General features: G+C 39.8%; 1 protein-coding gene across 1 annotated transcript; it reads left to right on the top strand.

The window, feature by feature from the left end:
* The first annotated feature begins 1,552 nt into the window (after positions 1-1,552).
* Positions 1,553-13,541, top strand: LOC115230731 (60S ribosomal protein L13). Its single transcript, XM_029800864.2, has 4 exons — positions 1,553-1,699; positions 5,335-5,588; positions 6,532-6,705; positions 13,289-13,541. Exons 2-4 carry the CDS (start codon positions 5,343-5,345, stop codon positions 13,502-13,504), a joined length of 636 nt encoding a protein of 211 aa, XP_029656724.1. The 5' UTR covers positions 1,553-1,699; positions 5,335-5,342; the 3' UTR covers positions 13,505-13,541.
* Positions 13,542-18,452: the final 4,911 nt, after the last annotated feature.

The raw sequence follows: 18,452 nt of genomic DNA on the forward strand, positions 1-18,452 counted from the left end.
TTTATAATTAGGGTTCAGCAAAGATTTGCTTTATCACATACCGAAGTTTAGAAATAGCAGCCAAAAAACCTTAGCTATTTCTTCTACTTTAAAAAGGGACTCCCAGAAAAACACCATTCGGCATGTTAAAAGGACCATTTTCGGTATAGGAGTATAATTATAATTAGGGTTCAGCAAAAAAAGTTCGGTTTGTGGCGAAGCAAATTTTTTTGCTGAACCCTAATTGTAATTATACTTATAATTATATTTATATAAAAAAATTATATATATATATATGTATATAATTAAAAAATTAAGCAATTGAAAAATTAAAATTAAGAATAAAAATAAAAATGAAATTAAAAATTTAATTTATGCATTGTCATTCTCATCAGTGAAGAAGTTTAATAAGATGAAGTAGAATGAGATAAAAATGAAATAAAATGAAAATAAAATAAGGTACAATTGAGAAATGAGTACGGTATCAGGTGGACGTGAGATGTGCTAAAAATAACAGCTAAATAGTGCCTAAGTTACACACATACACGAAGAAATACTTTTTAGTTTTGAATAATCTTATGAATTGCCGTGTGTAGAACACAAATCCTTTTTGAAAATCCCCCCCCCAAAAAAAATTACGAGGGATTATATAGGGTGCTTAAAGCAGAACTCTGCCAAAAAGTAATTAATTCAACACCCAAGTGCCTTAATTGGTCGCATACCACAACGTTTAACGGAATCTATTGAAACAAGTCAACAGGTATAAACTGTTGTGAAATTAAACTTTTTTTTCGTCAGGTTCGGTTAAAATTATAAACAGTGGTCGCGGTGCGCGCACTCGCGTAGTCGCGCATCCACGCTAGCTAGTCATGACTAGTCGATCCTTACTTTGTGTTTTTGTGTTATTTACTTTGTGGGGAAAAAAATGGATCTTTTCGGTTTGAACGGCAGTTTTTCCTAGCGGTGTCATATGAAATAGTCACCCATAATTATGACCCTAGTATCAATCTATTGCATTTCAATCTCTTTTAGGGTTAGTATTAGTTAGGGTTAGGATTAGGGGTGGGAGGAATGGTATCTTTTTTTTCTTCACAAATGTAAATAAACCCAATCTGTTTCTTAAACGAGGGACATATTCATACGGCACAGAATGTTTTCACCTCAATAGACGTCATTGATTGGTTGAAATTGCAGAGATTGAAGAAAAACAACAACAAATATCTTATAAACTATAGAAAAAGATGTTTTATAAGCACATTCGACCAGTATATGAAGTTTAAAATTTTTTAGTTACCTAGAAATTATGTTAAAAACTGCCGGTCAAACCGAAAAGATTAAAAAAAATTATTTATTTTGTGTTTTATTTATTTTACGAGGTAGTCGTTGTAGGATCGACTAGTCACTACTAGCTAGTGCGGATGCGGGAGTACACGAGTGCGCGCACCTGACCACTGTTCTTAACAAGTGCCCTGAAACAAGTCGACACGTATAAACTGTTGTAAAATTAGAGACTTTTTTTTTTTTCATCAGGTTGGGTTAAAATTATAAACCCAATTAACACCATCTTAAGCTACCCCAGACCAATTAGAAATATTACATAATTAAAAACAGCAATTTATAATTAAGAGTTTCACAAACGACATTCCTATATATATATATATATTGCTGGTTATCTCCCCTTTGATAATACTACTTCCTTTTCCGGTTTAACATCATTCGTGTGAGTAGAGCATCTTCTCGATCCTTCAATATTTTCACAAAATCCCTTTTCATCTTGTTGCGAAAACATATAATTTAAACGTATTTTGATTACATTTCTCTAACTAATTCCCCCAAATTTCATTTTGCCGTATTTTCATCCCTAAAACCTTTAATAATAACCGATTTTTTATCCACACTTTTCTCTCCTGCCTCCACCGACCGCATTGAGGATTCCTCGAATTTTTCTTCGGTCGTTTTTTTTCCATTTAATTTGTTTTAAAACCATTTATATATATATTTCCTATGCTTCAAATGAAATAATTAAGATTTACAATGCATATAAACCCTGATTCTTCATCAAAATTGCCAGCAATCGAAGAGAAATTCTTCTCCAGTCGCACATGTCAGCAATCAGCTTCGACTTTCTTCGCAGTCCAAAGATCTTTTTTATCTCATTCTATTATATATAGGTACTTGTATCGCAGAGATCCTTTCGGGGTCGATAAATTAAGTACCAGTTACGCACTGGGGTCGATGTAATCGACTTAATACCTATGTCTGTCCTTGTTTGTCCCCTCTATGTTTAGTCCCTTGTGGGTAGTAAAGAAATAGGTATTATATATATGTGTGTAGATATGGCCAGGGTACATTTTGGGAACAAGTTGGATTCAATATTTAATACAGTTGAGTGTATATTGATTGACGAAGGCCTTAACCATTCACCAAGATTATATATATATATGGATGGAAGCACTCCGTCGGTTGCGACGATTAGGGTTCCGGTTGATCCGATCAACGGAACAGCCTGCTCGTGAAATTAACGTGCAAGTGGCTGAGCACTCCACAGACACGTGTACCCATAACGTAGTTCTCGGGGATATTCAGCGTGACACAGAGAGTGACAAGGCCGGTCCTTTGAAATACAGGTACAATATATATATATATATATATATATATATATATATATATGTATGTATATATACACACGTGTACATGAGATCTTCATTCTATATCGATGTCAGCCAAAAGCAGGACCAAGCTTCATTTTTAACCTTTTATCATTTCCCACATATGGGCATTGCATTATCCAATGTGTTTTTAAAGACCGTTGGGTGTGATTTGATGGAGATTTGGCTGCCATTTCTAGCAGGGCAGCTGATCGTACCATTTTAAATCTCATCGGTTCCAGATCTTTTCAACTCCATAGTATTTAATAGATGTAGTCATGGCCAGCATAGATTCTACTAGAAATATTTAAGTGTTGAGACGTTCAGTGACTGTATATGATGTATGTATAACATATATATATTATAAGGGTCTAAGTTTTTTAACTGAAAAATATACACTCGTGAAAGTTAACAGCGAAACTTAAAATATCCATGCGGTGCCCCAGCATGGCCTCAGCTCGTGAGCTGAAACTAGATAAAAAAAATAATAAGGTTCATATTCTGTGTCCGTGTCCGCCAAGATCAGAAACCAATTTTCATTTAAATGTTTATTTTTGTCTTCAAAGACCGTTGAGTGTGATCTGATAAAGATTTGGCTGCTATTTCTAGCAGGTCAGTGTATAATGATGTATATATGATGGGGAAAAAAAAGAGGCGCTTAATTTTTCATTTATGTACACACGTGGTCTTGACAGCCAAAGGAGTAAAATTCACATTCTTTAGTCATGTCCCCTAAAACCAGAACCCGTGATCCTTTTCCGCGTTTCTTTTACTTCTTGGAATTTATGCAAAGCGCCTCTTTCCTGTAAAAGACTTTTGTGTGATCGGATAAAGATTTAACTGCTATTTCTAGCGGGCCGACCAATTATGGGGCAAACTGCGGCTAACAGGACTTTTGCGGCCCACCTGATGGCTAGACATGTCTTGTGCGGCCCGATTCTCGAAAAATAGTTGCTCATTGCATTGGCTCGAAGACAATTCTCAATGATTCCGTTTGCAAAAACAAAAGGAAATATTTAGTTGTGGTTTAGGGGTCGCAGTGGGGATCTTTTATGCAATAGTTTGCACCTACGAACGAAAATAAATTGAAAGCGGCGTAATTAAAATTGGAAACGAAATAATTGGTAAATATAGTTAAAAATATGGATTAAATATTTAAAAAAATAAAGTGTCTTCTATTTTGAAATGTGTGATGCGAAAAAAATTTAGAAAAATCCTACCAATTGGACACTGGGGTCGATGTAATTGACTCCACCATCAAAAATAGCTGGTCTTTAAACATGCAAATGGACCAGCGTCCCTTTTAGACGGAGGATCTTGATCTTGGGTCAACTTACATGTCATGGAAATGTGTAATATTTAATACATTTGGGTGTATATTGATTGATGAAGGTCCTAGCTGTTCACCAAGATTATATACACACGTGTACGTGAGATCTTCATTCTATATCCATGTCAGCTTTTTGTAGATGTAAGGGGTTTTTAAATTGCTGGCAGTGGAGGGATTAAATATTCACATCTTTCCAAGGTCATCTTTGTCTTCCCTATTTCCAGGGCTGGTGAGGTCACCAAGTGGACTATTGACAAGAGATACTTGTCAAAAGAACTGTTGCTTCTTTGCTAGAATCGTTAGAATGCCTGGCGAAATGCTTAGCAGTATTTCGTCTGCTCTACGTTCTGAGTTCAAATTCCGCTGAAGTCGACTTTACCATTCATCCTTTCCGGGGGGGGGGGGGGGGTGATTAAATAAGTACCAGTTACGCACTGGGGTGAATGTAATGGACTTAATCCCTTGTCCTTGTTTGTCTCCTCTATGTTTAGCCCCTTGTGGACAATAAAGAAATAATTATTATTATTGGTAAGGTAGCGAGCTGGCAGAATTGTTAGCACGCTGGACAAACTGCTTGGTGGTATTTCATCTGCTGCTATGTTCTGAGTTCAAATCCTGTGAGGTTGACTTTGCCTTTCATCCCTTTGTGGTCAATGTAATTGACTCATTCCCTCCCTCATAATTGCTGCCCTTGTGGCAAAATTTGAAACTAATATTTTTATCATTTTCTTATGGTAACATGGTGGGCTAGCATGGCAGGCTTAGCAGCTTTTGTCCATCTTCATGTTCTGAGTTCAAATGTCTTAGAGTTGACTGTTGCTGACTGATCCTGTGATGATAGATCATGTACCACTCTGACTTTCCCAGATGGACAAACAAACACCCATTTATCTGAGGATTTTGGCCAGCACAGCTCTTTTTAATACTTCCAAATGATCCCTTGGCCCCTTAACATCCAGATGTAATGCTTATTTATTTACATTGTTTTGAATTAACAATATATGAGCTTATAGCTTGAAGATTTCAATGATGTGTTTGCATATTTTTAGAATGACATTGTAGGGTAGGTGTGAGAGGTCAGGTCTGGTCAGTGGTCAGTTTGAACATAAAACAAATAGAATATTTGGGCTGGATATGGCTGGATCAAATGCTAAAGGGTACCAAAGGACCGATAAACTACGAACAATTTGTCGTGCTTTGAATAACTTGGAAAGACTTTTAAACAGTGGAATTGGTCCGTGAAGAGGGAGGACTGATTTTGGGAAATCAAAAACAGAATTGGCTGCCTTTCAGGGGTCAGTAAAAAAGGTACTACTTGATGTAGTCGACTCGACCCTTTTGCCCCCAAATTTAATACCATTTTTATTACTGTTTCAGTTATCACTATGGCACGTCTTGGAAACCAAACGGTGCCCAATGGCCATTTTCACAAGGACTGGCAGCGCTATGTCCGAACCTGGTTTGACCAGCCAATGCGCAAAAAGCGCCGAGCGAGGAAGAGGATGATTAAAGCAAGGAAAGTAGCTCCCAGACCAGCTGCTGGCCCTCTTCGGCCAATCGTCACATGTCCTTCCATCAAATACAACATGCGTGTCCGTGCTGGACGTGGTTTCACCATTGAAGAGTTGAAGGTAAGTCTGTTTGGTCAGGTTGAATGGGTGAGCGTGTGGTTATATATAAAGGTGGCTGAAGAAGCATCTGAGAGGACACGGGTTCATTTCTTGTCAGTGGTGCTGAGCTTGTCATGTGACAGCAGTACTGGACTACCCGTGATCCGTAGGGCCATTGATGGTTCAGGTTATAAAACATTGAAATGAAAATTAATTTTATGATGATTCAGTTAAATATTTCAATTCGTTCATGTCACCTCAGGTCTGGTTTGGAAGTTTGTGTTAAAGGTTTTATTGATTATTTACACCAGTGCTTCTCAAACTGTGTTGGCAGCTTTTTTTTTTTTCTTTTCTCCTAAGTGCCGGGGACCGGTAATATTAATTTATACCGGAAACAATATATATATATGTGGAGAGCTGGTAGAAACGTTAGCATGCCGGGCGAAATTCGTAGCCGTATTTTGTCTACCTTTATGTTCTGAGTTTAAATTCCACCGAGGTCGACTTTGCCTTTCATCCTTTCGGGGTCGATAAATTAAGTACCAGTTACGCACTGGGGTCGATGTAATCGACTTAATCCCTTTGTCCTTGTTTAGCCCCTTGTGGCTAGTAAAGAAATATATATAAATATATATATATATATATAATGAACATAATATAAGTTGACAAATTTCTTGAAATACATTGCTTTTCGTCATCATTTAATGCCCGCTTCCCATGCTGTGTCATAAAACCAAAAGTGCTTCTCAGGTTCTTATCCAAAGACCTAATTAACACCTGGTATTGAGACGTCAAGTAAAAGGTGGGGTTTTTTTTTCTTTTTTTTAAGGATATGTTACTGTACGCTGGCACCTGTGGCTGTTCCCCCCCACTAACCCCAGCATCACAATACTTTCCATTGGTGTTGGTTGCATCTCTCCTACAGATATGTAATCCTTGTTCTTTTATTTCTGTGTGTTTGTAGAAAGCTGGCATCAGCAAGAGGGAAGCCCCCACCATTGGAATTGCTGTTGATTACAGAAGACGCAGCATGTCTGCTGAGGAACTCCAGGCCAATGCCCAGAGGCTGAAGGAATACAAATCCAGATTGATCCTGTTCCCCAGGAAGATGAGCAAACCCGGCAAGAAGGATTCTTCGGTGAATATGGCTTTGATTCTTTCTTTTTCTTTTTTTTTTCCCCCTGGTATTTATAGAATCTGTGTGGTGTGGCTCACATCTACAATCACTTCATAATATTGAAGCCTTGAGATAATGCAAGATTAATTCAAGGCAATGGGAATAAATAAGAATTACGTTTGACAGAGGGAGCTGAATGCTAAAGGATTAAAGCAGTGGTTTTCAGCCAGGGTTCTGCCAGTACAGTGCAGGGGTTCCTCAAAAAGTTACAGTACTGCTAAAATCGGCAGTAATTTTTAATTCTCCTGTGCAGATATTTGTGCATAAGACTATTAAATTATTGCACAGGGGTTCCTCGAGCCAGTGGAATGTTTCCCTGGGGTTCCGCTCCAGAAAAAAGTTTGAAAAGCTCTGGATTAAAGTATAGCTAAGTATGTTGTTGACTGATCCAGTGATGATAAATCATGTACCACTCTGACCTACCAAGATGGACAAACAAACACCCATTTATCTGAGGATATCGGTCACCATAGCCATTTAATTGTTTTGGAGTGATCGTAGATAATGACCGCTATCAACTCTACTGCGGCATCCACCATCATTGACATCGTTTAATATCCACTTTTACATGGCTCAGATAGAATTTGCTGAGGTAGATATTTCTCTGGCTGGAAGGATACCTTTCCTGTCACCAACCTTTGTCTGTTTCTGAGTAAGGTCATATTTACATGGAAGGTTGGAAATGAAGGACGGTGCTTGTATGATGGTGACGCTAGCTTTGGTATGTATTGTGATGGCGAGGCAAGAAGACACCAACTTCCAAACATACACACACATACATTTATACTTATATATGTCTAATGTTCATTTTCCATGCTGGCATGGGTTGGACGGTTTGACTGGGGTCTGGAGAGCCGGTGGCTGCACCAGGCTTCAATCTAATCTGGGAATGTTTCTACAGCTGGATGCCCTTCCTAATGCCAACCACTCCAAGAGTGTAGTGGGTGCTTTTTACGTGCTACCAGTACAAGAGCCAGTCGCAGTACTGGCATCAGCCAAAATTGGATGGTGCTTTTTATGTGCCACCGGCGCAGGACCCAGTCAGGCGGACCTGGCATATATATATATGAGTGTATATAGATATATGTATATATATATACACACACATCTATAGTGACAAAAGTTTAGCTCATTAGGATATGCACAGGCCATATCAGGCTCGAATATTCCTGTTTTTGTGTTCAAGCTGGTTGGATCCTTCTTCCTTACAATGTCATTCTCAAAATAATCACAGCATCAAAATGTCTAAGCTATGAGATGATACACGATTAATTCATCATACCAAACTTTTTTTTTTTTTTAAATAGTAAGTGGGCCACTCCTTATGAGGTGGGCCCCACTGCTGAAAAATTTCCAGGCAATTTTTTGTTAGGCATGCCATTCAGAAAATCTTGCAGGCCATAGGTTACCTTATGCCTCGTTTGAAATATATGTGTATCCCTATATCGGTAACGTGTTGTTGACTGATCCGGTGATGATAGATCATGTACCACTCTGACCTTCCGAGATGGACAAACAAACACCCATTTATCTGAGGATTTTGGCCAGCACAGCTCTTTTTAATACTTCCAAATGACCCCTTGGCCCCTTAACATTCAGATGTAATGCTTATTTATTCACATTGTTTTGAATTAACAATCTATGAGCTTATAGCTTGAAGATTTCAATGATGTGTTTGCATATTTTAAGAATGACATTGTGGGGTAGGTGTGAGAGGTCAGGTCTGGTCAGTGGTCAGTTTGAACATAAAACAAATAGAATATTTGGGCTGGATTAGATGCTAAAGAGTTAGAATTTCTAAAGGGTCGCAAAAGACCGATAAACTACGAAGAATTTGTTGTGCTTTGAATAACATGGAAAAACTTCTAAACAGTGGAATTGGTCCGTGAACAGGGGGGGGGGGGCTGATTTTGGGAAATCAAAAACAGAATTGGGTTGGACATGTCCTTCAGGACGAGTGACGAAAGAAAAGGACTACAACAGGTTGAAAGGAACTGAATGGCAGGGATCAAATTTAAGGAAAGACGAAGTAGATAAATTGGTTTAAACTTTTGCCACAAGGCCTGCAATTTAGGAGTGGTGGTGAGGTGAGGTGATTACCTTGAGACCCAGGGACCAATTGGTACTTAACCCTTTTGTTACCATATTTCTGTTGAGATGCTCTGTGTTTCTTCCAATTACTTTAAATATAACAAAGAATTTAGTAAAATAACTTAGTTATCATTCAGCTAGATTAAGGAACATAAATTGTGACTAAGATTTGGTGGAAGATTTTAATTCAAAACTTATGAAAACAAGACATTTGTACTACAGAGCCAGAGGTGGTTTCAGCCGGGTTGGTAAGGAAAGGGTTAATGGATGAAAGGCAAAGTCATTCCTAGCCACAGTTTATATATATGTATATCTCTCTTATTCTTTTATTTGTTTTGGTCATTTGACTGTGGCCATGCTGGGGCACTGCCATTGAAGGGGTTGGGTTGAACAAATTGACTCAGGGACTTAGTTTTGTTCAGCTTGGTACTTATCCGCTCGGCCTATTTTGCCGAACCACTAAATTACAGGGACGTAAACACACCAACACTGGTTGTCAGGCAGTGATGGGGGATAAACACAAAACACCTGCACGTGTATGTATGTATGTATATATATGTGTGTGTGTGAATATGTATATATATGTTTGTGTATGTGTGTATGTATGTGTATATATATATATGTGTGTGTCTGTGTATGTATACACACTCACGCAGGGCAGGCTTATTCCTGTTTGTCTACCAGGTAGACTCAATGCTAGAGTAAGACAGTAACCCACGCACTGGGACTGAACCTGGGACCATGTGTTTGGGGAGCAAGCTTCTTACCACTCAGCCACGTTTGCGCCTATACGCACACACACACAATATGGTAACATCTTGTTGACCGATCCGGTGATGATAGATCATGTACCACTCTGACCTTTCAAGATGGACAAACAAACACCCATTTATCTGAGGATTTTGGTCATCACAGCTATTTTACCCCAGGGTGGTTAGAAGCAATCTTTATTGTAATATGAAGTAGATTTAGTGTTGTATGGCTTGATACACAGTCTCTGGTGTTTGGGAAGGGATTTCTGGTAAATATTGTGGTCCTAGCTATGCAGGAATGCCATGTTTGAAAAGGGCCCAAGCGCCATAAGACTGGGTTTCTCTAGATTCTGGGGTGTGTATGTATTCCGTCCCTGGATGGGAGGCTGGTCCATTGTAGAGTTACTCATTTTTGCCAGTTGCGTGGGCTGGAGCAATAGGGAATGAAGTGTTTTGCTCAAGAATACAATGTATCGCCTGGTAACTTTGGGATTTTAGTGATGTGTTTCTGTATTTCTATATCAGTGCTTTTCAAACTTTTTGCTGGAGCGGAACCCCAAGGAAACATTCCACTGGCTCGAGGAACCCCTGTGCAATAATTTAATAGTCTTATGCACACATATCTGCACAGGAAACTTAAAAATTACTGCCGATTTTAGCATTTTTGTAACTTCTTGCGGAACCCTAAGGTTCCGAGGAACCCTGGTTGAAAACCACTGTTCTAGAATGACATTGTAAGATAGGTGCGAGAGGCCAGATCTGGTCAGTTTCAATATTTTGGGCTGGATATGGTCGGTTCCAATGTTAAGTAGTGACAGAAATGAGTGTCTTGCTGTTGAGGGTTTACATGGCCACCCCAACTGAAAAAGAGAAATGGTGAGGAAGAATGTTTGCAAGGAATATATACACACGATTTGGTAGGGTTTATGTTGTGCTGTTTCTTGACCCAGTGATGATAAATCATGTACCACTCTGACCTTCCGAGATGGACAAACAATCACCCATTATTTATCTGAGGACATTGGTCAGCACAGCTGCCCCGAGGTGGTGTTAAGTCTCTTGCTCAAGGTGGGTGGTCAACTAATCTCTTTCTGTGCAGACTTTGCTCTCTGAAGCAGTCAGTCATCAATGATTTGTGGTGGGACCTGCACATTGATGGTTTGGGGGTGTTCTGGTGAGTTTGTGCGGCAGGATTGTGTGATTAGGGGTGGTGGCAATTGCCTCTTGCGTGTCTGGGGATTGTCAGGCTGATGTTATTGTTTCAGTCATTGGGCAATGGCCATGCTGGAGTACTGCCTTAACCCTTTCGTTACTGTATTTCTGTTGGGATGCTCTGTATTTCTTTCAATTACTTTAAATATAACAAAGAATTTAGTAAAATAACTTAGTTATCATTGAGCTAGGGTTAGAAACATAAATTGTGACTAAGGTTTGGCGGAAGATTTTAATTCAAAACTAATGAAAACAAGACATTTGTACTACAGAGCCGGGTTGGTAACGAAAGGGTTAAAGGGTTTTACTGCCGGATGAGATAGTGAAGATGCCGACGACTGCTCGGTTCAAAGTCTCTCTTGACCAGAAATGGCCTGAACTCTTGGCATGAACACAACCCTGTACATAACTGCATGGCCTTGCTCTTTGCTTTTTGAGCCAAAAAATTAAATTAACTTAACTTGAACAACTGGACCACAGCATTTATTTTTTAAAGTTTTGTATTAACATTTTGGCACAAGGGAGTGAGGTGAAGTCAACTTGAGTGGGATTTGAACTCGGGACAAATGCAGCCCTCCTTGGAATATTGAAATTATCTTTGTCTTCACAGCATTCAAATCATCATCATCGTTTAACCTCTGCTTTCCATGCTGGCATGGGTTGGACAGTTTGATGTGGAGCTTGTTAGCTAGGGGATATCCAGACTCCCAACTCTCTTGTGGCATGGTTTCTTTGCCTGGATTGTTAGGTTCTGTGTTCAAATTCCACTGAAGTTGGGTTGGGTGTGGTGGGCCTTGTGCTTTTGGCTGAAAGAATTCTTAATGGTATCTCTTGTGTTTTGGAGCCGGGCGAAATGCCCAACGGTATTTCGTCTGTCCTTACATTATGGTTTTGTTGACTGATCCAATGATGATAGATCATGTACCACTCTGACCTTTCAAGATGGACAAACAAACACCCATTTATCTGAGGATATTGGTCATCATAACAACTTGAGATGAGGGCAGGTAATCCTTCTGATTAAGGCTTGGGTTAACCTTGGGCAAACAAGCATTTCATCACCCGGCCCAGCTGGGATAATTTATTTCTATACCTAAGACTATATATCCAACGTGTCGTCTCCATGGGAAAGTGTGATTGGATCTTTTCCTTTTGATGGACGGAATTTTCTAGTTAACTAAACAATTTGAAACTTCGTATACTGGTAGAATGTGTGAAAAGAAAACATTATTGTAAACAAAATTGTAATTTGTAAGTTTAATGTAGTTTAATTCTTCGAATTTTAACCAATGAAATCCCAGCATTTGAGCTCCATCAAAAGGAAAAGATCTGTTGCTGTTTCTAGCAGATTGAGCAATTAGATCATTCATGAAAAGCCAGTGGCTTGCGGGACTTTCTAGATGTCGTGTTGAATGGATAATTACTTTGGATTGGTTTGGTGATGCGGCCCATGTCTCTTATGCATCCTGCTTCTTGCAAAACGTTGCCTGTGCCTGAATCACATCGAGGCAATGTCATTGACCATTAGAGGTGTGTGGCTCAGTGGTTTAGACTGTTGCATTCGTAATGGCAAGATAATGGTTTCAATTCCTGAACTGGGCGATGCATTGTATTCTTGAACAAAACTCTTCATTCCACATTGCTTGAGTCTGTCCAGCTATCAAAGGACAACCGTGCGATGGACTGGCATCTCATTCAGAGGACAATATTGTGATCTTGGTCACTTGCATGCCGTAAAAACCAGGTACCCGACCCTATTTGGTTCTTGGGGTTGAGGGAGTAATGTAGAGGGCTTAACCCTTTCATTACTGTATTTATTTTGAGATGTTCTGTGTTTGTTTCAATTACTTTAAATATAACAAAGAATTTAGTAAAATAACTTAGTTATCATTAAGCTAGTGTTAGGAACATAAATTGTGACTAAGGTTTGGTGGAAGATTTTAATTCAAAACTTATGAAAACAAGACATTTGTACTTGGAGCCAGAGCCGGTTTCAGCCAGGTTGGTAACGAAAGGGTTAATGATGTTTTTCACTGCTATCTTTAGCAGGCCAACTGATCACATAGGTGTTGCTACGCCGGGTAATGTGTTGTGTTCTTGAGCAAAACACTGTCCTGGTTGACCGCAGGCTAAACTGTCACCTTCGGACCTAATCCTTATTCAGATTACTTTGCCAAATCTAGTATTTATTCGATGACGTATGAGGTGGTGTTGGAAAAGTTCCAGGCTTTGATTAAAAGAAAATACAGGAGGATCAGTTAAGAGATAGATGTAAGGGCCGGAAAACATTTTGGCAGGGCATGGCCAGTTTAAATGCTAAAGGGTTAAAAGTTAACTCCTTTTTCTAATCCCTTTGGGACGACCATTATGCCAATAATGACACACTCACTGGTTAAGTATCACTTCTTTCGTGTTAGTCAATTGGTTAAATATCCAACTAACCGATCGATTGTTTTTCTAATTTCTCTCTCTGTTTTTTTCCTCTGCAGGCTGAAGAGATCAAGTTGGCCACCCAATTGAAGGGCACACTGATGCCAATTGTAAACAGGGTGAAGAAGGACAAACCACAGGTACTCACCAAGGACATGAGGAGGTTCAAGGCTCACCACACAATCAAGATTGCCCGCAAAGACAAACGTTTGTTCGGCCGAAGACAGAAGAGAGCCGAGAGGTTGGCAGCTGAAGAGGAATCTAAGAAGAAATAGAGACTGGCTTTGTGTGAATAAATATTTCAGTAAATTCGATTGACTTTGTCATTTTATTATATATACAGGTGTGTGTGTGTAAACACACATTCACATACATACATACATACATACATATATATATATATATATATATATATATATATATATATATATATATATATATATATATATATATATATATATATATATATATATAGACACAGTTTCACTTTTATATATAAAGATATATTATACGACAGGCTTCTTTCAGTTTCAGTCTACCAAATCCACTCACATGGCATTGGTCGGCCCAAGGCTAGAGTAGAAGACACTTGCCCAAGGTGCCATGCAGTGGGACTGAACCTGGAACCATGTGGTTGGTTAGCAAGCTACTTACCACACAGCCATTTAAGCTTGGAGCGTTTCTCAGTTTCTTTTGCAGAACTGCTTAGTTCTGGGGATGTAAACACACCAGCACCGGCTGTGAGGCAATGATGGGGAACAAACATATACATGGAAACACACACAGATATAATATATATATATATATATGATGGGCTTCTTTCAGTTTCCATCTACGAAATTTTTTCACAATGCTTTGGTTGGCCCAAGGCTGTTAGTAGAAGACGCCCATGGTGCCACGCAGAGGGACTGAACCTGTGGAGCAAGCTTCTTAACCACACAGCAATGCTGTTTCAGTTGTTGGATTGAGATACTTCCTTGTACTGGGGATGTAAACAAACCAACTCTGGTTGTTGAGGGAAAACATGCTTTTGTGTTTCAGTTCAATGGTCGTGGTCATGCTGGGGCACTGGTAGCATTATCACCATTTCAATGTCCATTCTTTTTTGTAATTGGCTTTTAGTGAAGGTGTGAGTCTGAGCGCACTGCCCTCTTTTCTTGCCGTGATGTGGGTTCATCTGGGACTTCAGGCAGCAGGGGATCGAGTTGTTTCTCGAAATGTCTACCCCCTACTCTTTGTTGATCTCTGACATGTTCTGGCAAGGTATTAAATAGATAAGGGCCGTTGAATCCCAGGTGAGTTGACCTGGCAGAGTTATTGAGTGTTGCCTAAAACGTTTGGCAACATTTCTTCACATCAAGAGTTCAAATCCTGCTGACCAGGGTCGTGGAGTCAGTAAAATAGACCACAATCACTAGGGGTTGGAGTCGAAGCTTTTTGTTTTGACTCCACAGTCCTGCTGCTATCGGTCTCTTTTTGCTGAACTGGTAAGTTACAGGTACGTAAACACACCAGCATCGGTTGTCAAGCGATGTTGGGGAGACAAACATACACCACGGGCTTCTTTCAGTTTCAAAGTTTGGTCAGCTGGAGGCTATAGTAGAAGACACTTGTCCAAGGTGCCCTGCAGTGGGACAGAACCAGGAACCATGTGGTTGGTAAGCAAGCTACTTACCACACCCATTCCTGCGCCTATATATATATATATATATATTTTATCTTTTACCTGTTTCTGTCGTTTAGTTGTGGCCATGCTGGGGCACCACCTAGAAGGATTTTGGTCAAACAATTGACCCCAGGACTTATTTTTTCAAGCGGAGTACTTATTCTTCTAGGTTATCCCCCCCCCTCCTACAAAAAAATTGCTGGCCTTGTGCCGAAATTTGGAAGAATGATTCAGCTGGTGTTTAAAATACAGATTCACATGAAATTTTGATTGGGGGTTTAACTTTGAAAGTGTTAGCATAGAACCAATGGGGCAATTTCAGGCAGGTTGGTATCAAAAGGGTCCAGAAGGCATTGAGAAAAGGGTCAGGGGATTAAAGAAGGGATACATGTATAAAAACAAATGGGAAGAGGAAATGGCTTGGTAGAGGGTGTTTGCATAGATTTTTGAGATCATTGTGGAATGGCAGAGAATTAAAATAGACTGTCTAGTAAAGCTCAAGAGGGGTGGCCAGAAATGTATTGTTATCTGTAACAAGATATACAGGATGGATCGTCGTCACTTCCATCTGCTTTACAGTGGTGGCAGTTCAATGGTTCTGGAGTACTGGTCCTCAATCAGGGTTCATATGATGCTTGTGTTTGGCATGTAAGATCTTGTCATTAAAACTTGCATTCAATAAACTGGTTTTGTACTTCTGCAAAATGCCAACAGATTTCCTGATAATATTTAATAGCAATACAATAGGATTATTTTGAACATTTATTGGCTCTTGGGGTCCACTGACAGAGATAGCAATTAATGGGGTCCATAGTTAAAAAAGAATAGTTGAGAACATCTGACATTTTGGGGTCAGTGGTGTAAGCTGGTTACAAATGTAAACCTACCAACCAGAGACCACATATGACGTATGGAAAGAACCTTGCAGAGCATATGTGCCTGTTAATAGATGCACAAACAACCAAAACCTATTTGAGTGGAGGCCCGAATATCAAGTTCGGTGGTGTATATAGGGGCCCCTTGGTGCAGGCCAAAGACAAGATATTTCCTTTTTTGTTTGTTATAGGAATGACTATGCAAGTTAACGCGAGAAGCACCGTGGGGGCTGTTATTAACATCCGTTTTCCATGCTGGCATGGATTGGACGGTTTTGACTGAGGGCTGGCAAGCCAGGAGGCTGCACAAGGCTTCAATCTGATCTGGCAAGGTTTCTACAGCTGGGTGTTCTTACTAACACCAGCCACTCCATGAGTGGTGGGTGCTTTTTACATGCTACCGGCATGGGTGGGGTCAGGCAGCACAGACATCGACCCTGCTTGAATGGTGCTTTTTACGTCCCAGTCAGGTGGTACCAACATTGGCTATGGCAACAATTTCACTTGACTCAACTGGTTTTCTCAAGCACAGCATATTGCACGCCGATTGAAGGGTACTCTTAAATGGGCCGGTTATGTGACGCTTGGCATTTTCTATTCGCCATTACACCATCACATCGGACTTTAATTCCGTATGTAACCATTATGTAAATGGTTCATTGGAATGAATTCCATCCATTGGTGTTTTATGTAGTGTTTCCTCCCCACTTAAATTTAGACATTTCCAGAGGACACCTTGACCGTTATTAACGGACATTCTATCTACAAATTACGGAGATGTACTTGCATAGCAAGTGACCTGATCTGAGATCGTGTGCTGAAACGAAAACAATTGCAGCGTGGAAAGTGTTTGTAAGCCATTTAAGAAACACACAAAAGCCGTTCGATTCACTTCAACATTTAAGTTTAATTTGCCAAAATATTTTCGTCGCTTTAAGACCGCGACCTGTTCACTGACAAAAATACGTACTGCATCTCTGATTTTTGTCAGTGCAGAGGTCGCGGTCTCAAAGCGACGAAAATATTTTGACAAATTAAACTTAAATGTTGAAGTGAATCGAACGGTTTTTGTGTGTTTCTTAAATGGCTTACAAACACCTTCCACGCTGAAATTGTTATCTACAAATGTTGGTGGGAAGTCGTGAGTAGGATGAGGGCAACTGTATGACGGATGTTTAGTTCCAGGTCAACCATGACCAAAAGTATTACGAGCCAAGCTTTCTTTTTCGTTTCTTCAGAAATAACCCAGAATTCTTTTCTCTGAATCGATGGATTTACGACTTAAGAGAAATGTAACTGCTATTTTTAGCACGTTGAACAGCCATGTGGGGGCTCCCTTCGTCTCACACGGCCGATGGGATTGGGTTCAGTGGAGGACAGCAGTCAATGTGATAGTGAGACAGAAAGAAGGAAAATACTCTCATTTAGTTGGATTTGGAAACGAATTCGAGATTCTTTGTTGCAGGAGGGGGGGATATAAAGGGAGGTAACTGACGTAAGAGTTGCCTCCCATGTTTATTAGCTCCTCAGCGAAAATCTTTTTGATTTATAAATGGAAACTGTAACACCAACTGCTTGGATTGAAGTCTCGTTCATTGTGTTATAATGCAAGTGGTTGAGTATTCCGACATCTTATATATACTCGTACTGCTTTAGATTACAGCTGCAGTTCATCCTCTGTTGGCGAACTCGAGATCTAGCTCTCTCACTCTCTCTTTGTATACACACACACACATATATATATATGTATGTATATATATATATATATTCTTTTACTTGTTTCAGCCATTTGACTGCACCTTCAGTTGAATAAATTGGCCCCTAAGACTTATTCTTTGTAAGCCCAGTACTTATTCTATCGGTCTCTTTAGCTGAACAGCTAAATTACGGGGACGTAAACACACCAGCATCAGTTGTCAAGCGATGGTGTGGGGACAAACATACATGCGCATACATACATACATATATATATATATATATATATATATATACATACACCACGGGCTTCTTTCAGTTTCCGAGTTTGGTCGGCCCAAGGCTATAGTAGAAGACAATTGCCCAAAGTGCCATGCAGTGGGACTGAACCAGGAACCATGTGGTTGGTAAGCAAGCTACTTACCACACAGCCACTCCTGCGCCTATATATATATATATATATATTTTATCTTTTACCTGTTTCTGTCGTTTGGTTGTGGCCATGCTGGAGCACCACCTAGAAGGATTTTAGTCAAACAATTGACCCTAGGACTTATTTTTTCAAGCAGAGTACTTATTCTTCTAGTCTCTTAGCTGGACTGCTAAGTTATGGGGACATAAACACACCAATACCGGATTCTAAGTGGTGTTAGTGGGGGAAACATCACACACACAAATATATACATAGATAGTGCTTTTTATATGTCACTGGCACAGGAGCCAGTTAGGGGCACTGGCATTGATCATGTTCAAATGGTGCTTTTTATGTTCCACCAGCATAAAAAGCACTATCTGAATGTGATCGATGCCAGGGTGACATGTAAAAAAGCACTCACTACACTCTTGAAGTGGTTGGCGTTAGGAAGGGCATCCAGTTGTAGAAACTCTGCCAGATCAGATTGGAGCCTGGTGTGGTCTCCTGGCTTCCCAGACCCCGGTTGAACTGTCCAACCCATGCTAGCATGGAAAACGGACTTTAAATGATGA

The sequence above is a fragment of the Octopus sinensis genome, unplaced genomic scaffold (genome assembly GCF_006345805.1).
Source record: "Octopus sinensis unplaced genomic scaffold, ASM634580v1 Contig16238, whole genome shotgun sequence".
In the NCBI taxonomy this organism is placed as follows: Eukaryota; Metazoa; Mollusca; class Cephalopoda; order Octopoda; family Octopodidae; genus Octopus; species Octopus sinensis.

Bases quoted from the DNA above. Each gene is read 5' to 3' on its own strand.
- LOC115230731 (XM_029800864.2), top strand. From the start codon at position 5,343: ATGGCACGTCTTGGAAACCAAACGGTGCCCAATGGCCATTTTCACAAG. The intron at 5,589-6,531 runs GTAAGTCTGTTT...GTGTGTTTGTAG, and splicing joins TCACCATTGAAGAGTTGAAG to AAAGCTGGCATCAGCAAGAG. The intron at 6,706-13,288 runs GTGAATATGGCT...TTTCCTCTGCAG, and splicing joins CCGGCAAGAAGGATTCTTCG to GCTGAAGAGATCAAGTTGGC.